Source organism: Manis pentadactyla, chromosome 14 (assembly GCF_030020395.1).
Source record: "Manis pentadactyla isolate mManPen7 chromosome 14, mManPen7.hap1, whole genome shotgun sequence".
Lineage (NCBI taxonomy): Eukaryota > Metazoa > Chordata > Mammalia > Pholidota > Manidae > Manis > Manis pentadactyla.
Window position 1 is genome coordinate 37,161,059 of NC_080032.1, and position 22,231 is coordinate 37,183,289.

A 22,231-nucleotide genomic window follows, 5' to 3' on the forward strand; every position below is an offset into this window, starting at 1 on the left:
TGCTGTTCCCTATGAATGCCTCCCTCGGCGTTTCCCAAGGCACGCCTGTGAGTGTCCCTCGGTCCCGGCTGACGATGAATGTCCCCTGCTCTCTCCCCTTCCCAGAAGCGACTTCCCTCTGCGTTCCAGAGTGTGTTTTATTGAAAATTAACCTTTCTGCAGGTCGGCCCCTTTGCTCAGGAAGAGCGTCTGTCCTTCCAGGCTGTGAGAGCCAGGTGTGGTAAATGTGTGTGTATGTGTGGTTAGAACAAGAGAGCCGGCGCATCCCCTGGGAGGCGGCAGAGCACTGCGATATCAGTCGCAGCCATGCGACATCTCCAAAACAGCAGCTGGGGCCAGCCTGCTCTGGACATGCTTGTGCTTGAACCTGCTGAGGATAAGAGCCGACTTCTCCACCAGGTTCCCCCCCAACTGTGGCCACATTGTACCTACCTCCAAGTGGTACCAGAAGGTCCCCAATTCCAGTGGTGGCCTTCAAGGGACAGTTGGCCTCCTGGCTTTGGACGTGGCTCCACACAGAGGACAGTACCTGTGAGAAGCCTTCAACAGGCACCCCGCACCAGGCCCCCGGCGTCAGCTGAACCAGACACCGCAGACACCATTGGAGGCATGTGCACATCAGGCTGTTTGGCATGACTTACGAGCAGAGGGCAGCGTCCATCCATTCGACAGAGACACCATCTCCCCAGCGAAGGTGGCCTGCTTTTGGGGAATTAGAGACAGGCACAAGAGACACTCTTCCAGAGGACAAATCCCACCTGTGCCGAGTGTGGAAAGGACAGTAGGTCATCGGGAGCCGCCACTTTACGTTCATGTGACAAAACTTTACATTTGGGTGTGTCCTCTGGGGAGATAATTTTCCCAGTCATGTGATAGTGAGTGCCTTGTACTTGATAGTCATGTGATAAAAGTTTCATTTGGGGGAATGAGGGACAAGAATGCCAAGTGAAATTTGCTGGAGGGCTGGCCCTCTTTGCCACATGGCTGTGTTGCTGTTGATTGTGTACAGGGTGGGCCTGGATCTCTGAATGCAGCTATAGGCCAGTGTTCCTGACTGTGGGCTGTTAGGCATGGCTTCCTAGGATATAAAATACTGCTGATGTGGAGATACATTGTAAGGATCAAATAATGATTGTGATTAATTACGTAAATATGCTGTAAAAAACTGAAAAAAAATGACTAGAGTTAAAAGGGACTAAGTCCTTGGTTTTAAGGATTCCATAAATATCAACAACAGTAACTCTGTAATCATTAGAACAAAAAAAATTGGTTCAGTAGTTGCCCACTGGATGCTGGCACCTCTTAGACTCTCAGACCCCCTGTTTCTCTCCCAGTATTCACAGCGTTCCTTTGTTTGTCTTGCTGTCGGTCTTCCATTTACCTACTCGTCTGGCCCCCTAACTGTTATCCATGTTTCTGCTTCACATTCCTATTTTTTCTAGAACCTCTCAATTTCTGGCAACTTCTATTAACTCTGTTCCCTAGTGAACCAAAGCATATGTGCCCCGTGGCCACTGTTGCATGTTCTTGCATGTTCTATGTAGTGAGTTGCGTAGGAGGACACGTCGTTCCGGGTTTTCCCTTGGCCCTGCTACTGTCTGTTGTGACTTTTCTCTCCCTTGAGGATATCTGAGGGTGGTGCTTTAGGTCTTCTCCCCCACTGCCCACCTTTCTGTGAGCCTCAGAATACCAGATACTCTTTTTGACGTGGCTGGGTTTCCCCATTATCCCATAAAGGCGGTATCTGTCCTTCCATACGAAGGTTCTTTGGTATGGCTCAGTTCACCCTGGACCTCCGTGCCAAGGTAGCAGCATCTGGGGAGAGATGCCAGGCTTTATGATTGAGCCGCAATATGCTCGCTGTTGGAAGAGAATTTGATGCGCATTCTCTAGGGGACTGTGTGTTCTGTCCTTGGTCAGGTAGATTTCCAGGGTAGTTGTAGACTGCTTGACCTCAGTGGGTTATGTTTTCCTGTTGAAGATACTGTCTGCATGAGATTACTTATTCCAGGGTGCTTGCTTACTGGGGCAAAAGGTAGCTGTAGGAGTCCATCTTAGTCCTTGCTAGAATGGACCTCTCAGACCTGTATGTCTGACTTAAGGCCTTGCTCCCTATCCAGCAGTGAAAGGTCGTCTTTAAAGGTTGGGTGATGCAACTGCATAGGCTCTCTCATAATGCTCAAATCTAAGGAGTCAGCCCTTGGAGTTTAGACCTTAGGTTATTAGGCATTTATAAATTAAAAGGCCATTAGTAGATCAAATTACTTCTATGGGTCCCAGATCTCTTGAGGGTCAGGTCTTAAGAAAGAAGGAGAGATCCTGATTAAGAAAGGACAGGTTGGGTGGCCAGGCACTAAGAAGGGGAGATGGGAGTGAGGTGCTGGGAGGGGAGCAGGTGTGGGGGCCTGGGGTGCAAGGAGGCCTGGACAGGGAGGGGAACCGGAGGCAAATGTTTCTTTCATGGTTTTTCCTGGAATCGACCCAAACTGTAGTTAAATTATGTATGTGTATTGAATAAAGTAGATTGAATTTCAGTCCTGCCTGGAATTTGCATTTGTATTGAAAAGTTAAGATTTTTGTTAAAAAGAAGAGATGAGAGCCACGCTCACTGTTTCTCCTACACTGATAGGAGCGGACTTGAACCCTTGGGCAGACTTGAGCCCACATAAATCCAACAGCCATGGTTTTGCTTCTTGCTTTGGCCCTCAGCCACAGTCTCATGGATGAGATGAGATCACAGGCACCTGCAGAGGCACCTGCAGAGGCACCTGCAGAGGCCATGGCTCTGTGATCAGACGTTCTCACCCAGATCACCCCTCTCTCTCACCTGATCTCAGATCCTTTGGTTCTTGAGAGGCTGAGGCCAGACCAGGGGCAGATACCTTTGTAAGAATGCAAGGAGAACATGGACCCTCTCTCCAGAAAAATGTCCAGAACTAGAATTGTTATATAAAATGTCAAGGGCAGGGGTAGACCTCTTTAGGAGTGTCCAGAGGGCCCAGATGAAGAACCCCTTGTCTGGGGCACAGGTCACTATTGAGCCACCAAGGGGTGTCCCTAAACCCAGCCTGCCATGAAGCATTTTCCTGCCTGTCAGTTTTACTTGCCTTTCCCCCTTTTTGCTAATAGACAACACGAGTCACTTGATTTTTGTAGCACCTTATGCCTTAAGGTACACATATGGTAGAAATAGGGAGTCATAATTTTTGTGTTTGTGAAAAGCTTTGCTCTTCCAAAGTCTGCTTCTCTTTAAAGCATATTCCAATTCCATTTTCTTGTCAACTTTGCATACATTTTTATGGCTCATTTGCAGAGATCTCTGGGGGGTGGGGGATTGGAAGAGTCCTCTTGCTTTATGAATTTTCTTGGCATTCTAAGCCATTTCTCATATTTGGTCTTCTTCTGAGATGGTGAGACACTGTCCTGCAACCTTTGATCACCTCAAGACAGTTGTCATTGCTTTACAGGTAGAAATCCAGAGAGATTACAGGGAGTGGGCAGGCAGGGATACCAAGGAGGGGAGCAGAACTTTGAGGGGAAGAAGGTGGGTGGTCACATGGGCCTGCTTAGGGAAAATAGACTTAGATTCAGTGACCATTGTTGATGTTTTGGGTTTCCACCAAAGTAGCAGAACCCACAAACCCTTGACCCTAAAAGGGAAGCTTTTCTGCCTTTGAAATGCCATCAAAGCCTGGTTCCTTAAGTCCACATTTCTCGTGGAGCCAGCTAACAGTGCTTTGTGGATGCTGACCAGTCTGTTTAGTTGCCAGCTGACCTCTTCCAAACCCAGTTGACCTCTTCCAAACCCAGTTGACCTGTTGAATACTCCCACCTTTCTCTCCACTTGTCCCATTTTGGACCCACACCAGAGGGTGGTCTCACCTTTCTGCCAAGGACTGAGATCCAGGGTGGGCGGAATTGCGGGTGTTCCTCTAAGATGTTCATTAACAATGTGATGAATGACACCAGCTTTTTTTTTAATCTTGGTTATTTATTTGAGGTTGGATAGGAGAATTTTTTGCTAATCATACTGTAAGAGAAAGGGCAAGTGCACAGATGGGAGACAGAAATACTGCTGGATCTTTGTGTTTACTGCACATTTTGCTGAGGGCCTGAGCCAATGAGGGGGACATGTGTTGGGCTCCCCATGACCTGCGTTCCCTTGGCAGGACTTCAGGGCCACCAGTGAGCCCGGAGTGAGCCAGCTTCTGGGGTCTGTCTGTACATCAGCCTTAATTCTCTCTGCCTCAGCCCATGTCTCAGGGAGGCATTAGCAGACACAGAGGAAATGTGATGTTGATTAAAGTGGGAAGAGCTACAGAGGTTCGTGTCCTCATTAATGTGTGTACTTAGTGTCATGTGGCAGGATCTTATCGGAGGCTTCCTGACTACTGGAAATCAGGGACAAGCTGGGTTTAATTTTCTAGTAAGGCAGACAGCAGGAGGCGTGGTCCCCGGTGGTCTGTAAATGAGTGGGAAGGATGGAGATTTATTTCCCTGTGTGCTGCCTTGCAGGCAAATGGGAAATCACATTTTCAGAGGAAAGAGTCATTCTTTGTTTCATAAAGGTTATGGCAGTCTCACTTGAGCTATTGATTTGTTGAGTTTGCAGTGAGTACTTTGTGAGGACAACTAATTTCAAGCAGGAATAATTGCACTAAAATTGTAGATACCTTTCCTGTTGGATTTTTAAGGACTTGGCTTGCTGCTCCCACCTGCTGGGTGCACGATGGGAGTGTGAGTTGTTTTTGATTGTCCTTTTTCCTCTCAAAGCAAGATGCTCAGGACACTGCCCTGTCTTCCGCCCCCAGCTGCCCCTGGGTCAAGGGGAAGTCTGCTTCTACTGATTACCGCCCACCAGGTCCCTGCAAACAGCTGCACCTTTGCTGTTCGGGGGAGAATCGTGTCCCAGCTCTCTGACGTCAGTGGCGTCCCACCGGGAAATGTAGGCTCACAGTGAAAGGAGACAGCCACCTGCTTTCTTGGTCAAAATCAGAGGAGGGAGAAGGAGAGTCAGGTGTGCAGGCGGGTAGGGAGGGGCCCTGCTATTCCTTGCATCTGCCATCCAAGCCCGTAACTGCCGTGGCCTTGTGCCCAGCAGATGGGTGTCTAGGAGGAGAGGCAGGGTAGCCCCCTGGGCTCTGACTGCAAGTGCTAGGCTCCTCCACTGCCTCCCCACTTTCCCAGGGCAGGATCAAGGCCACCATGCCTCCACCCTCATCTGTGTATACTTCAGTGAGACAGGATCGGGGGCTCAGGAGCAGGGGTGCTCAGTTATTTCAGTATGTTCTAGCAAAGCAACTTTCTGGTGATGTCAAATAACATACATACAGCGAAGCTAGAGAACCAGGCACATGATGGAGAAAACTCAACTTTGGGCTTGGGGAAAGCCCTGTGGGTTTCAGAATTGGGTTATTCAGAGATAATTTGAGATGTTTATGGAAAATGTCTATTTCAATGGAGATTTTAAAAAATGCCTACCACAGAGGGGAGGAGCACCATATCCCCTCCCTGGAGTGTTGGTAAAGAATGCCAGCAACATTAGTATATTAGACCAGACAATTACAACCACCTTGCTCATTCAAATAACCTTTGCATGTTGCAAGTGCCTTCAGATAAAATTAGATGATTCTGTCTAATGAGGTTTATAAATCATGAGTTTTTGCATGGATAGATGGGCAAGTCTGTATTTTTGTGTATTTAATATCTTGGAGCTGCATTTCTGTACATTGAATCCATTATATATGTTAGAAACAATTGTATAATGTTTGTACTGCCTGCTTTGGCTTCCATATAAACAAGTACCATATGGACAAAGGTAATTGTGGAATAGTGAATAAGGTTACTTCTTTCAACAGAATTCTGAGGACAAGTTTAAATTACAGCCAGAGTCCTTGATAGTTGGACATTGGAAAATTTTTTGCTTAGTATTCTCCTGTGCACTACTTTTTTTTTTATTAACTTGCCCATTAAACTATGTAATTTGAAAAATTAGGAGTCAAGCAATTGAATTAATAAGCTTGCATCAGAGAAAGCAGGCTCTGTTGGCCAACACCAATCTCAGCATTATTATAAAACTTGTTTCTTCTTAAATTTTCATTTTTGTCTCCCTCCCTAAATTAATGCCAACTCTGAGCCCTTTTTAACACTTGCTACAGTAATATTAATCAATGTGAGTAGAAATAAATAATCTCAGAAGAAATATTCCCATAAAAAAGGCAATTTCAGCCAGTCCCAGGGGTATCTGATATTTGCTTATTAACAAGAAAATTTACATTGAATAGAAATTGTCCTGAATTGTGCAGTTTAATAGGGGAATATTGTTTGGGAGTAGCCAAGATACGGGGGCTCATACCATTATATTATAAAATTTCTTGAAGAGCAGGAAGCTTCTTGTCAGGGGAAGTTCTTAGGCCAGAATTCCACTAGGAGGGAATTGTGGGGAGAATGTAGGGCATGCACAGTGGCTAAGGCACCCCTACAAGGCCTGCACCCCGAAAAAGACATCATCTGCCTGTGCCAATGGGACTGGTTTATTAACTCTTCCTGGGGTGGGACTGGTTGTTGCTGAGCATTTGGCTTTGTTTTACTGTGCTTCTAATTTCTGCTGGACCAGTTGCTGATTTTTACTGATGGTCTTATTTTAGCCAAACTCTGGCCCTGAGTTGGTTTTGTCCGAAGATGAGAGAAGCGACACTGAAGACACAGAAGAGACAGAGCTGGGTGTCATGGAGGATCAGCGCAGTGTGATTCTGCACCTCATCTCACAGCTCAAACTTGGCATGGACCTGACCAGGGTAGGTTGGCACGTCCCGCTGGGTTTGTGGCTGGGGCTGTGGGTTCTGCCTTTAGCTCCGAGCCCCTCTGCACATGCTTTTGTTTGCTGTGGTGAGGTTGGGAGCAGGGAGTGGGGGCCAGGCCAGAGCTGCAGTCCAGAGTGATAGTCCAGGTATAATTTGGAAGGATATTTTTACATCAGTGCTTATCGTCGGAGCCGGAGCCTTGCACTTGATTCTCTGGAGTTGCTGATGCCCTACCAGGGCAGGGAGAAGGTCAGAAAAAGCACATGAGATGATAAGGAAAATTCAGGGTAGGATTTCTGTTTTCTGCTGAGTTCTAGAGAAAACCAAAAGTGCAGAGACAGACAGGGCACACTGGCCAGAGAGATAAGCAGGAGGAAGGCTGCTGTGTGCCTCATGTGGCCTGCTGCCACTGTGCACAGTTTTAACTGCTAGTGTCCTAAGGACAGCCTTGTGGGTGACCCCATCCCGTCGTCCACATGGGAGGAAGCAAACCTGCAGGCTGGTACAGTGCGACTAGCTCTTCTTGGTGCTGCTCTTGGCCACGAGTCACCCTGAGGAATGTCTCCAAGAGAACCCAGTGTCCTAGGCACTGAGGGCAAGTCGGTGGGCCCGCAGGGACCCTCCCTCATTGTGGGTCAGTGCCTTCATTCTGGAGGCAAACAGAAGGAGCAGTTGTGCACATAGCCAAAGGGCTGTATGGTGCCACTGGGGGCCCGGGGGCGGTTGGAAGTGCCTGGGTTCCATCTCCAGCTGGATGCTCTGGATCTGCCCTGGAAGGGCGCCGTGAGAACTGGAGGTAGCGTGCAGAGCCTCAGCCTGATGCTGACCGCACAGAGCCTCATCCTTCCTCCCGCATGATGTGCTGCCTTGGCGGTGTGACTGTGTCGGGGAGACCTGACCCGAGGGGAGGGTTGGCAGTGGAAGTTCTAGGTTCTGAAGTCCAGCTGGAAAAACGTGGGCACGCTTGAAACAGTGGGAGTCCGTGGAGGCCACCCTGAAGGTAGCTGGCTTGTTTGACTGCAGCGAAGGGTCTGGGTTCCCCAGGTCACCTCAACCTGGGCTGGAGGCTGGAGACAGGGGAGGGGTAGGCATGAGAGCTTCTTTGAGGAGGATGACAACATGGTGACTGATGGGTCACAGGGGACAGAGACATAGGAGCTGCAGAGATGACAGAAATGTTTACTTTAGAATGCTTTTATGTGTTGAATGTGAATATGCCTGGTATTCTGGGAGACTGCAGCACTTTAAACAAAATATGGGCCAGTCTTGAGGAGGCCTGACCCTGAACAGTTCCTGGCTTTGCCACTTCCTTCCTTCCGGTGCTGGGATCTGCCTGCCTGGCCGCCGCTGGGAGGGTCCGCTGCACGTCATGCTGCCTTCCCTTAAGTCCATCCTCCTAGCTGTGTAATCCTCATGTCCTTTCTATTAGAGAATCACTTAAATGCTTGACTTTTAAAAAGCCACCTCTGTCTCATTCTTATGAATTGTGTAGACAATTCAGATGGAGCTTGAGTTTAAAATCTGGGGGACAGAATGTGGGTAATGATATCCACCAGTATGGTCTAAAATCCTATCTCCAGGCTGTGTGGGCCCTGAGCCATTTAATAGGTGGTAAAACCAATTTAGTGGGTTGGATGGTCATTTCTAAACAGTGAAATAAAATACAATAGAAAATATCATAGTGCGTGAAACTTTCATACTAGTTCTCTCAATACATGTGTCCTGGGCCACAATGCAAAACATACTCTCATTGTGGATCATATTAGAGCAATATTTGTAAAACACTGAGGTAGAATCATGAATGATACAAGAGAGAGACCGTCAGAGTGACTGAAATTGTCCAGGTCAGATGTGGAGACACTGTGACAAACGAGGGGTCCGTGTTGTGGGAGGCTATGTTACTTAGAGATGTGATGTGATGGCTCTCTGTTTTAAAATAAAGAAGCCCTTAGAATGCTGCATCCCTATTATTATTTATTAGGATATAATTGCTTTGCGCTCCTGGAGCCATGGTCTGTTCCTGTAAGAGCAAATATTGTGTTTATCCAATACTCAGTTGGCTATCTGAAAGAAACACTTTTCTAGTTTCTAGTTTAGTGACTTATTTAGTGAGAAGAAGCTATTAGCCAAACACCAAGGGGAAATTTGACAAGCTGAAATACTTGTGAGAGGAAGAGGGAGTCCTTATTTTCCCCGGGGTTTCTGGCATTTGTTGTCCTGCTTCATAAAAAGGTTGGTGAAGTTCTCTTTCCTCATTGTGCCCTTTCCTCTTTGTGGCAGTTACCCGTGTCATTAACTTAAGCTTGTGCTAACTCGGCAGTGGTAGAATTTAGCCCGAAAGGGGTGTAGGATGAGCAGGTGCCCCAGAGGCAGAACCTTCCTGACTCCAGGATGGAGCTCTGGTCCTTTTCCATAAAACGGTTGCTGCCCCAGCTTTGAGGCGGCGGCTGGTACTGACGCATTCACCTGCCACCACCCTACCTGGGCATCTGGTGCTGCATTTTTTTATCTTCATATATATATTTTTTATTGAAGTATCATTTATTTACAATCTTATATTGGTTTCAGATACACAACACAGTGGTCCAGCAGCTCTGGCGCTGCATTTTGCCGTGGTCACGTGACTATGGTCCCCAGGCAGGGCTGGTTTCATGGGCATGTGACCGGTGGGGTCCCACAGCACCTCATGAGCAGAAGCATCCTCTGCTTGGTTTAACGTTCTGCTCTTGCTGACTTGCAATTTTTAGTATTTTGAACGAGGGGCCTTGCATTGTCATTGTTCACTGGGCCCCACAAAGCCTGCAGCGGCCCTCCCTCCGGAAGCAGACCTCCTGTCTGCACCCTTGACCTTGGCTGTGGCTCTAGAACCTGAAGGTGCCAGCAACTCCCCCACTGGGGAACCTGCCACACTTCTGCACATTGTGGGCAGCTTAGAAAAGACAAGAGGAAAGGAGGGACCCAGAGAGATGGGGTGCCACAGAAGGGCTCTTTGAGGAAGGGGCATCTGGGTTGAACCTGGAGGATGAGTGGGCATTAGCTCAAGGAAGAGTGTTCTGGCAGAGGGAACAGCATGGACAAAGCTGGTGAGGGAAAGGCAGTACGGCTGAGCACAGCACAGAATGCGCTACGGAGTGGTGCCGCTGACCCTCGAGCTGGTGGTGGGGGAAGAGCCTGCAGGGCCTTGTGGGCCAGGGAAGGAGGGTCTGCTTGGTCCTGAGGGCAGTGGGAGACTTTAGGAGGGTTTGAAGCAGTGTTCAGGCAGAGCTGAGGTAGCTGCTATGCCACGTCCCGGCTCCTGGGAGCAGGGCTCCCCGGATACAGTGAGTTTGGAGGTTTAGGACTGACTTGCCCTGGTTTGCAGGGATCTGAAAGGGGGCAGTGAGTCATGCACAGGTTCACTCACGAGCATGTGTTTATTGAGCCCCATACCTGCCGGGTGCTCTTCTGGGCACTGGGAGTGCAGTAGTGAACAGAACAGAATCCACGTCCTCATGGAGCCTGAGGGGTAAGGGGAGGGGACAGACAATGAGGTTGAAAAGGACAGAGTAGAGTGAGGCGGTGGTGTGAAGGGCAGTGCTGGGAAGGTGGGAGGCCATGGGGCAGCCAGATGGGCACGCAGGTAAACTGGTCTGGGTGGGATGGATTCTCCTGGTACCGCTGGCATAGAGGCCAGATTAGAGTGAGGAGGTCAGCCAGGTTGTATGTGGTGGAGGCATGTGCTGGCCAGAGGGGGCAGTGGGTGCAGAGTCCCTGGGCCTTGTTTGGCCTTTGCGGATAAGTAGGGAGGCCAGGGCAGTGGGTCAGAGTAGCCTGGTGGGTGGCAGCTTGTTCAGTTGGCCAGACAGCAAGGCGGGCTCAGAGGGCCTCACAGGTCCTTGCACCTGGGATGTAATTCTCCGTGATGAGTGGCCCCTGGGGAGTGTTTAGCAAACTTGTATTTTTAAAAAGGATTATTTTAACTCTTGCGTGGAGAGTAAAGTAGGATGGGGCGAGTGGGTGCAGGCCGCAGGGGTAAGCGGGGGGGAAGGGAGGAGGTGAGAGGCAGGGCAGCAGTCACGCTTAGAAGTTGGTGTCCAGAGAGTCTGCATATTGGATGTGGAATATTCAGTAAAGGAAAGAATAAAGACTGGCTCTGAGAATCTGACCTGAACAACAAGAATGATAAAAATTAGAGCTGCCATTTGTTTCAATACCTATTGCTGAGGAAGTAAGCAGCCCAAACATAGCGGCTTAAAATGACCATCCCGTCTGTTCTCAGCTGGGCAGTCCTGCTGTCGGCCTTGCCCGCGGTCACGTGGGCGCCTGTCAGCAGCGGCCGGGCCGGGACAGCTGCGCCTCTCTCCCTCTGTGAAGCCCCGGGACCTCTCTCCCTCCATGTCTCTCCCCACAGTGTCTCCTGGCTGCCTAGCCAGGCCCCTTAGGGGGCTCAAAGCTTCCAGGAGAGCAAACGTGGATGCTGGGAAGCCTTCCAAAGGCGAAGGCCCTGGACTGGAATGGTGTCACTTCCAAACTGCCACAGACCCGGCCCGGACTGAAGGGAAAGGGACTATGCATGGGTGTCAGCCCCAGAAGCCTCTGGGGCAGCAGACTGCTCCTCCCTTTACCAAGGAGGGGAGACTGTGGGGAGAGGTTGGAGGTGTGTGTCATGGATCCGTCTTGGATCTGTCAGGTCTGAGATGTCCATCTGTTATGGTCCGAGCAGAGAGGACGCGTAGGCAGTCGGGCTTATGCTTGAGGCTCGGGTACGGGTTTGAGAGCAACACTGTCTAGAGGTTGTTCAAACCAGGAGGTGGGGCCGAGCTCCCCTCGGGGTGATAGAGACTAGTGGACATCCCGACTCTGCAGGGTGGTGGTGGTGGTAGGGAAGATGTGCTAGGAGACTGAGGTGCTGGCTTGGGTGTTTGCCAAGGTCCAAGTGGGTGGGCTCAAGGGGGAATAGGAAGAAAAGTGGTGACAGGCAGGAAAGACAGCTGTTTCAGGAAGTTTGCTGTAAAAGGGGAGCAGAAAACTGGGTGGGAGCTGGAGGAAGATCTGGAGTCCGGAGGTGTGGTTTCTGGAGCTGTTTGGATGCTGATGGGATGGTTTGGAGCGAGGGGAGTTGACTGCGGGAGCTGGAGCAGCCAGACGGCACAGGGTCCAGAGGGCACGGTGGAGGGTTGCTGGGGTAGGACAGTCACTGTGGTACCAGGAGTGCAGAGGGCGTAGCCTCCAGAAATTGGCAGGAGAGCCCCCAGGCTAAGCTCATGGCTCTGAGCTGGGCTGCTGAGTTACCTAACCTGAGAGGGCCCTGCGTCCTCACTGTAAACGAGGGGTAGCCGTGCCTTCCCACAGGGTTGCTCTGTAGGCAGGGGCAGCGATGTGTGGGGACGTCAGGAGCCATCCCCAGAGCGGGCTCAGTGCCGTGGTGGCCGCTGCTGCTGAGCGGATCAGGTGCGTGTTCTCCTGGACGGCTTGGGCTTTCCCAGTGACAGAAGGAGCAGGCGACCAGCTGCCAGCTTGGAGGAGGGGTGGTGAGTGGTTTGAGGGGGAGGGGACGGCAGGCAGCCAGAGGTCCTCCCTGGGAGAGGAAGCAGGTGTGAGGATTCCTGTGCCGCCAGGGGGCACTTAAGGTTCTAGGTCACCAATTTAGAGTGAGACCAGTCAGTACGTTGTGTGTTCTCCGGGAACGTTGAGCTGCAGGCCGAGGAGGCATGCAGAGGGTGAGGAGCCGGGTTAACCCAGGCTTCGGCTTTGCCGGGTTAGCACCCCAGAGGGAGAGTGGCAAGCTGCTGGTACTTCCTCCTTTTTCTCAAATGATTGATTATTTACGGAAACTTCAAAGTTGGACCCCAGGGCTGCTCTGGTCCTTAGGAGACTTGCTTCTGTGAAATGTTATGTGACACGTTGTGTCTTATCTCCTCCTCTTTATCTCCCCCGTGTCTCCAGATGTGGGTGCTGATCCCTGAGTACAGCAGAGCGAGCATTTACTGTGCACTGGGTGGGCACTGGGCCAATCTTACACACTCATTGAACACGCACAGAGCACCCAGAAGGTGGGTGTTCTTATGTTCTTATGTTCCTGTGCCATTTTACAGCAGACGGGTTGAGTCTGGGTGAGAAGAACTTGCCCAAGTGCACGTGTAGCTTCTGCCTCCCTTCTGCAGGCCGAGGTCTGGGCCTCTGTGGGGACACGGGAGTTGATTTCAGTGGGTTTATCTCTCTTTATGTAGTAAAATGTCTTCTTGGAAAAAGTAAAATTTTATTTCAAACTCTTCACATCCAGTCAGCTTTAATGAATGCCCTTTGGGCTCTTCCAAGGCTGGTTCGAGGCGTGTGAAGTGAGCTGGCCCTTTAAGGCAGCCCAGAGGAGCAGCCTGTAGGCTCAGTAAAGAATCTTTGGCCGTGTGAATTATCTCCTCTTTATTTTGTGAGATTGGACTTTTGCGTGCTTCCTCTGTTTCCTCTATGGGTGCATCGATCGATCCTTGCAGGTGGTCTGGGCCTCTCTCCGCGTGCGCTCATGTGCGCTGGGTGGGTTTGCTGGTCTGCGAGGAGAGTATCTTGTAGAGGATTCTCAGGGTAGTCAGGTTGACTGGTGCTTCTTCGGGGAAGCCTGCACCTGCTCTGGGCCTGCCTTTGCAGAGGTCTGCTGTGTGCCCTTTGGGGGAAGGGGCCATTACTTTTTCTTGGGGGCCTTTTGGCTTTGTCAGTGGGTGGTGGGTTATTTCAAGGTTCTGAGAGTCCAATCTGAAGATCAGTTATTTACTTGTAGACGGATGCAGCTCTCAGTGGAATGAATTGTTCTCTGAGCCCGAGTGCAGGTCTTCTCTTCTCTTCCTTTCCCCAAAGGAGCCCATTGTCTTAATTACATTAATGGGAGAAAAGGCAGCCCTTACTGATGGCTCCATAAATCCGCAAGAGCGATTCCGGCCATGTGGAGGCCGTCAGTCTGAGCAGCTGGGCCATCACTCTCCTCTCTGTTGGAGACAGACAGCCCAGTTAGTGTTCCCCACTTCTTGGCTTTTATCTCCAGTGTCCACCACTTAAAGAACAGATGATTAAGTGACTTATTTGCCAAGTCAACATTAAAAAAAAAAGGCAGATCATATGAGAAATGGAAATGTACTTTAATAAAAGGCATATCTTGCCCAGAGTATTTGAGGTGCTGGTTTTAAAAGGCATTGATCTGATATTCTGCACAACTGAAACAAGGTGTACCAACAAGAGATGGAAGGGGAAACAGACCCCTCAACCACCACCCGCCGTGCTCCTCTGTCTCTGCCAGCATTCTACTGGCAGAGATAATAAAGCTCTGATAAAGCCACAGCGTCATTCTCAAATACACGCAGAGGCTTGAACTTGTTCTGCCCATTATGTGTGAGACCACATTACTTGACTCTAATTTTGGGAGATATGTCTTTGAAAATTGATAAGCTTTCAGGTATTATATCCCTATTTGAGCCTTTTTACTTTTTCCTCCAATGCTTTATGTTGTACCTTTTCCAGTCTACAGTAGAGTTGCAAGGATAGCATGTGAATGAACCTCACCCATCCTTCATTTTGTTGGCCAGTTGCTAACATTTTGCCACCTTTAATTTCTTCTCCCTTCTTCCCTCTCTCCTCCACTGCCTCTCTCTGTCTCTTCTGCCTCCCTCTCTGCCCTCTGCAGCCTTACATGGACACTTGCATGTGTTTATTTTTTGGTGAACCATGTCAGAGTACATTGAAGATACGGCGGTTCTCACCTTCACCCATCAGTGGGGCTCTCCTAACAACAAGCACATTCTACACGATGCATGTGTCACACTTGGGAAATTTAACTTTGATGCTATACCATTTCATATACAGCTGATAGTAAAAATTTTCCAAATTGTCCCATAATGCACCTTACAGCATTGGTAAGAGCAAAGAAGGCAGTGGAGATGCCGCTGTGGAGACATGGGTGAGGGTGAGGAGAAGGGGAGCAGGTGCCCCCAAAGAAGCCCCCGTGGAGGGGGTGACCCAGAGCCGAGTGGCTGTCTCTCACTTAGATTAGGCAGGAGAGGCCAGGAAAAGGATGCATGGTGGGGGTACCTGTGGGGAGACTGCAGGCAGAAAGGGAGGGACACCGGGAGATTAGAGTGGGGTGGGGCCAGATTGGGCTTGCTTTATCTCTTTCAGAGATGTTAGAAAGAGGAGGCTGGTTGGAGGAGCAGTGCGGGAGGCCTGGCAGAAAGTGGCAGGTCTGCTTTTCCAGGGAGAGGGTGCTGTGCGTGTCCCTGAACTGCTGGTGGGGCCCCTCCTATGGGTAATTTTAACAATAGTGTTAGGACTGTGGGATTGCCTTGTCATTCTGGGATTAGTAGAAAGGCCTGGAAGGTGGGGCTCATGCCCCACCCTTTTCTCTGGGCCACTTCCTGCCCCCACTCACTATCAGTGACAGTGGCTGGGGGCCCAGCCCACCCAGGTCTCCTGTCCAGTGGACTCTTGTTTCCCTGGTCCACTGAGGGAAAGAAATGTTCTCATTGGCCAGGAGCAGGTGATCATGATGCATCAGGAGCAATGGTGAGGAGTTTGGGGTGGCGTCCGGGGGCCCCGAGGTCCCCTGCATGCTCCTAGCCTAGGCCTGGCCCCCTCTCACCCCCCAGTCTCTGCCTCCTCCCCTGTGAGACCAGGGCATTGAAGCCCATCACCTTGAAGGTCCCCTTTGGTTCAGATGTTCAATGATTTGGAGTTGTGAGTGGGGAACTTTTTCCTGTTTATTTTGTTTTAATTCTTTAGCTTCTGAGTTTGGAAATGCTAGGGTAGGAGAAATGCCTTAAATTGTTGCCCTTTCCCAAAGTTCATACTTGGGACATATGTTGCCCATATCCAAAGAAAATGTGGTAGCCGGTTCTCTCCGCATAGCCTCAACCGTGGATTGACATGACGCTTCTTGTCCTGAGGCACGGTTGTTGCCAGGGCCACGGGGTGGGGTTCAGGTGCGAGTCAGGGTCACGGGACACCTCCTGCTGGCTGACCACCCTCAGCTGTTCTGCCCTTCCCCTGCCCTGGCTCGCCCCCTGGAAGGGAGAGCGGAAATGGAGTGGTTTGGGGAGGGACCAGCTGTTAGGACCTTTGGATTAGGCCTCCTTGCTGGGGTGGTTCCACAGCTGCCCACACCTGCAGGCCACCTGCCCAGCCCACCTAGGGGAGTCCCTGGGGTGCAGCAGGGGAGGTGGCCAGCGCCTGGGGCTTCTCTCTTCTCCCCTCTTTACTCTGCCACCAGCCACCCGTGGGGTGGGAGACCAGGGAGAAGGCAGCCACCTGGCTGTGAGCCTCATGGGAGGAGCAGACCCCAGAGGGCACAGCAGGGGCTGTTAAATGGTGACCTGTCCCCGCAAAGAGAAGTGGGAAGTAATAACAGAGGCACTGGAAGGCCGTTCTGAACTAGGATATGCTTTTGCTTGGCCAGCTCAGATCCTTGGGCAGCCACATTCCCAATTTTGTCTTCTAAATATTGTTTATTCTTCCAATATATTAGAAAAGCAAAAAAAAAAAGAGATACTCAGAAAAAAATGTAACAATCACTCAGTTCTATCACTAAGAGGCACATGTTAACATCTGTGTTCTTTTTATGATTGTGTTACATGTTTAACCTTATCTTTGGCTGCTTTTTCGCTTAACATAATCCTCTGACACAGTTTTTAAATGAAAGATAGAAAAGCATTAAGAAAGATACCACCCTCGCCTCTCCAGTGGGCTGGGCTTCCTCCAGTTCCTCTGAAATCTCAGTGCTCTGCTGATCTGAGGTCTGCCTGTCTGTCTGTCCCTTTCTGTCGGGATGTCTCTCTTCCATTGCATCTACATCCTTTGCAAGGAAGGGGCTGAGCAAGCAGATTGGAGGCAGGCTGCTGCCGTGTGTGCCGGTCCTCCACCTCTGCGGTGCTCTCCTGGGAGTTGGGCCCTCTGAAGGAGGGTGGCTGGCCCAGTAAGGAAGGAGCCAGTTCCCTGGAACTGGGGTGCCCCTCTTCCCTTACTCCGAGGGAGTCGAGGAGGAGCCAGCAGACCAAGGCCGCCCTCCTGCTTTGACTCACGTGCCTCCATGTAAGGAAGAGCAGCGTGAGATGGTCCAGGTCACAGCAAGCCGAGTTTTGCTGTCTAGTGGGTGGAATGTTTACACCCTTAACTAAGTCACTTTAGGGTCGCTGTAGAGCAGTGGGAAACGGGCACTTCCTTCATGTGTCAGTAATAATAATTTGCTTGTTTTCCAGCCAGTTTCAGAGGGTCTTTTATTTGCTTTAAGTGACCTCACTGTGGGGTTACAGGCATCTGGAGATGTATGGCACCCGAGAGGCCACAGATTCACTGTGGGTCAGTAAGGAGTCTCTCTTTCTTGTCCCTGACAGAGCCATTCAGATTTCTTATCTTCAGTAACAAGGCCAGTGACAGACCCAGGGGAGACCCTCTGCGGGTCCATTTACCCAGGGATTCTGAGTGAAGTGCCTCCCTGCGTCTCTGTAACCTCTGTTCATTTCTTCCAGCCCAGTCTTGCGAGGCACCTGCACAAACGGCCCCCTCCTCCGTGGCAGGTCTGTGGACCCTGGCCTGCTAGTTGGCCTTGCCTCCTGCCGACCCAGGCCAGGGGCCCCTCCCGCCCGCCCCCGCACTGATCACATTAGGGTTTACACAGGGCTCTTCAGCAGAGACCTCCAAAGAGACGCTCCTGGGGGTGGTGGTGGGTCCTGGTTGGCCCGGACCCCTTGTGATGTGACACCAGCCAACCCCACTTCCGATGTTTGTGGGAACCCACCGTGCATCCCTCTTGGTTGTGCCCAGTGTCTGGGAATATGAGCTAGCCCTCCCAAGCTGTTATCTTCACATCTCTAAGAAAACATCCTGGCTCCAGCCATCGTGTGTTTGCTTGAGGTGCTGGCAGCCTGATTTTTACCTTTGCATTGTCCGCGTATGATCATAGGGTTTCCTGTCTGACTGTCTCCTTCTGGATGCAGGTGGTGCTTCCCACTTTCATTCTGGAGAAGCGATCCTTGCTGGAGATGTATGCCGACTTCATGGCGCACCCTGACCTCCTGCTGGCCATCGCGGCCGGTGCCACACCGGAGGACAGAGTCATTTGCTTTGTGGAATATTATCTCACAGCCTTCCAGGAGGGCCGCAAGGGGGCCTTGGCCAAGAAGCCCTACAACCCCATCATCGGGGAAACGTTCCACTGCTCCTGGGAGGTTCCCCAGGACAGGGTCAAGCCAAAGAGGACTGCTCCCCACTCTCCCACCGGCCATGAACCCCCGATGGCTGATGACTCTTCTAAAAGCTACAAACTAAGGTTTGTGGCTGAGCAGGTGTCCCATCACCCTCCCATCTCCTGCTTCTACTGTGAGTGCAAGGAGAAGAGACTGTGCATCAACACTCACATATGGACCAAAAGCAAGTTCATGGGCATGTCCGTTGGGGTCTCTATGATTGGGGAAGGTAAGCAATGGAGCTTGGCCCTCACAGTGATGTTTGTATACCTGATGCAACGATCAGTGCGTTTGTGTGTGGAGCTGTTTGTTTTGATTCGGTTTTGGAATTGGAGGTAAATGGGTGAGTGGTGGGAAAGAGGGACTGGTTTTATTATTTTGGGACCAGGTCCTGCGTATTTTCCAGAGGGCCAAGGTGATGGACTGACTGGGTGCATCTGTTTGCCTAGCCAGCTGCTTGCCTGGCTCTTCACATGCTCTGCGTGTGGTGGGCCTCCTTACGCACTTTTATTTTCAGCTGTGTGTGAATATTAGCGTTTGCTCCAAATCTGTGAAAACACATTTTTATTCATTCTCACCAGTGTCCTGGCTCACAGACAGTGTGGATGATAGTGCTGCCTATTCAGAATCTCATAAAAATTCCCAAGGCAAATCTCTGGACTGTGCTAGAGATGCTGAGCCAAGAACACTGTAATCATACCACTCGTGGATTTATTTCACTTTCCTATTTTAGCAGATAGCTATGAATGAAGTTTATTCATCATTTAAAGAAACCTGTAATATCCTTGTTGAATTCATGCGTCCAGTTAGTAGTTCCTCCACGTCTTTTCAGTCCCAAATCCCCTTGAGACTCTAAAGCTATATAGACTCTATTCCCAGAAAAAAAAAATCCAACACAAAATCTGGCTTTCCATTCCAGGGAATACATGGCTCCTTGGAAGCCCTTCTAACCCCTGAGAAATAAGAAAAGCTTTCATTCACTTAGCACATTTTTATTGAGTATCTGCTAGATGCCAGACATTGTCTCAGGAGCTGTGGATACTTGTATGAGCAAAGCGGACAAAAAATCTCTGTCCTTGTGAAGCTTCTGTTCCACTTGTATTGTACCAGGGAAATACAGTTGTGCTGGGTGTCAAACTACAAAGCGGGGAGACACCTGGCAGTGTTGGGGAGCAGGCAGTGGGGCTTTGGCATGGGATGGGGCTGGGAGGACCTCACCGAGGCAGTGACATTTGGGCAAAGGCCCGAACAGGGTAATGAAGGAAAAGCCATGTTGATCAGGGGAAGAATGTATATGGCAGAAAGAGCAAGCCAGAGCCCTGGGGGCAGGGTGGTCCCTGGCATGTTGGTGGAAGACAGGAAGCCCGTGTGGCTGGAGCCAGGTGAGCCAGGTGAGGAGCAGTGGAGGTGAGGTCAGGGAGGTGACTGTGGCCATGTCACGTAGGGACTCCAGGGCGTTGCTGGGGATGTCGGCTTTCAGCTGAGGGAGCTGTGAGGCTGTTGAAGGTGTCAGCCAGGAGTACCAGGATCTGACGTGCAGTTTAGTGAGGTTGTTCCAGCTGCTGGCTGAAAACACCATAAGAGGGGTAAAGGTAGATGCAGGAAGACCAGTTAGGAGATGATAAGAATCCAGGCAAGAGATGATGGTGGCTTGACCAGGCTGGAAACAGTGGAGGAGGGAAAACGTGGCAAGAGTTGGGGTGTACTCTGAAGCAGAGCCGAGAGCATTTCCGTCTAGATCAGATGTGGGGTGTGAGAGAAGGGTGATGCCAAGGCTTTGAGTTGAGCAAGTAGAGGAATGGAGCAGCCATTCACTGAGATGAGGGGCACTGGGGGCTGGAGGAGGGAGACCCGGTTTGGAGGGGGAGTGTGGGAGCTCAGCCGGGCTGTGTTACGTTTAGATGTCCAAGTGGGGTGCTGGGGTAGACAGTTGTATTTGCAGGCTGGAGGTCTGTGGGGAGGGTCCGCTGAGCACCGATCCCTGCAGCCCTCCAGTATTAAGAGGTGCGCAGGCAAGGAGCCCGACCAGGAGTGGCCAGAGACGGAGAGGCAGCCGGAGAAGGAGCTCCCTGCAAGCCAAGGGGAGGAAGGATTTCAAGCAGGTGAGAGGGCCATCAGCTGAACTCCAGAAAGTGCACAGATGAGCCCAGCATCAATGTCGGTCATTCTTGGGAATCTTCTGTACACCCAGGCTCAATATTTAGCCAACTGAGGCTACACTGATTGCATTTTCCTCTCAAGGGTCAGTCAGGTCAAGAAATTCAGTGAAGGGAGAGTCTTCAGTTTGTGAAGGAGGCCAGGGACTTAGTTTTCACCAGGATGACCTTGGGCCATGGAGGCGTAGGCTTTCTCCATGATTCAGATGGGGATGAGTTGTTAATGTTGAGGGAAGGATGAACACATTCCTTCCTCTTTAAATCAATCACACCAATAACGAATATTATTTCCCCCTTATGTGCTCTCTTGTGGGAGTGCAACATTGCAACCATTTCAGGAAAATCCTAATCCAGGATGTTTGTCCAGCTTTGATGGCTGTTGTAAAGGGAGAGCGGTGTCAGAAGTGGGCTTTCTTCTTAGGGGGTTGTTACCAGTCATGACAGGACCGTGGAATCTTGTAGGTAAAAGAGCCTCTATCCATTTCTCAGATCCCTGGGTTTCCAGATGTGCCATAGAGAATCCTGGGGCCCTGTAGAGGGGTTCAGGCCACGGGATGGCAGAAGGGAGGAGCCAAGGGGCTCCTGCTCCCCCACAGCTGCTCTCTGGCCTGAGCATCTCCACCCTTACCTGTTTACCTGTCGGACCTCCCTGTAAGAGTCTCATTTCCAAAAGTGTTCAGTTGCTTCAAAATGCTTAGCAGACTGGTGATGAGTCCAGCTGCTGCTCGCTTTACAGAAGAGGGGCCTGAGAGACAGACCAACTTCCCAGGGCACATGCTGATGCCTGGCGGCACATGCACCCCCCGACCCACACCCCCGGCTCCTGCCCCACCCCAGCCCAGTGAGGAGGGCTGCAGGAAGGTGCTGGCCTCTCTGTGAGGCAGGGACCATCTGTCATCAACTCATCTCTGACCTGTGGATGAAAAATCAGAATTGGAGAGGATCTGGGGATCACAGGAGGCCACAAGCCCAGGAATATAGGGGGGGTGGAGTGAGCAGCAGGTGGAGGACCAGGTAAGGTGGCAGCTGGCCAGAGGACTTCAGGGTCCCTTTAGGGGCATAGGCAGGGCTGCTGAAGCCTGTGTCCTGAAGCTGAGAAGACAAACGTGCTTACGGATGGTGACGGGTAGAGGTATGGGCTTGGGGATTTCCTACAGGAACCAGCTCTGTTCGGATCCCAGGGACCCCTTCTGCCTTCAACTCTTTCTTCTCCCCCGAGCTTGCAACAGGGTTCAGAGCTGCCCGTTCAGCTTAAAGCCCTATGGCAGGTTCCTACAAGCTTGCCCTCGCCCAGGCCCGGGACTCCTGGAGCGCCCTGAGCAGAGAGCTAGGGTTTGAACACCTCGGGTAGCTCTTATTGCTGAATTCAGGGAGAATAATGCGAGGAAGAGGGTTGCTGAGGACCCGTGTGGGAGGTTTGTGTTTGTGCTGATTTGTGGAGGTGGGTTTGTAATAAGAAGTGGGAGTGCCATTGATCCTGATCTTGACTTACCAGGCTGTGTTTCTGTGGGCTGCCAAAGGCCCACCTACTGCCCCGAGGTTTGTATTGGTTAAGTTTCCCCCCTTATTTAAAACCAAAATTGTTGTTCAGGAGATTCAATTTTTATTATTTATTCTAAATTTCCCACATAATAATATTTGACCATGAAATCTGCTGGTTTGCTAGAGAGGGCAGAGCTTTGAGGCTGTTCACACCTACACCCCATGGGAGTTGAAGATTCCCTGCACACTCTATAGAGACACTTCTAAGTGTGTCTACTTCCTGCACGGATCTGGGGCTGGCTCAGATAACCCCGTGGGTTTCCTTGCTCATTTATTGTTCATCCATTCATTTGTAGAATGAACAGCACCGATCTTGGTGCCAGGTGCACAGCAGTGACAGGACAGACAGAAATACTGCCCTGGGGGAGCTGATTTCTAATGGGCGAAACACACAGAAAACAGGGCGTGTGTGGGAGATCTGCAGTGCCATAGATGATTTCTGGTGCTAATGTGCAGGAGAGGCCACTAGAAACTGGGGTGCTGGGTGGAGGGACATTTTGATATTTAATGGGCAGGCTTGAAGGAGGAAAAG

At 50.7% G+C, this 22,231-nt stretch overlaps 1 protein-coding gene across 2 annotated transcripts in view; it reads left to right on the top strand.

Annotated features, from left to right (window-relative positions):
- Positions 1-22,231, top strand: part of OSBPL10 (oxysterol binding protein like 10) — a 292,172-nt gene that overhangs the window by 254,595 nt on the left and 15,346 nt on the right. For both annotated transcript variants that reach the window (XM_036886119.2, XM_036886120.2), the window contains 2 exons: positions 6,648-6,797; positions 17,753-18,230. In XM_036886119.2, the coding sequence (XP_036742014.2) occupies positions 6,648-6,797; positions 17,753-18,230 (628 nt within the window). The remainder of the gene's footprint in view (positions 1-6,647; positions 6,798-17,752; positions 18,231-22,231) is intronic.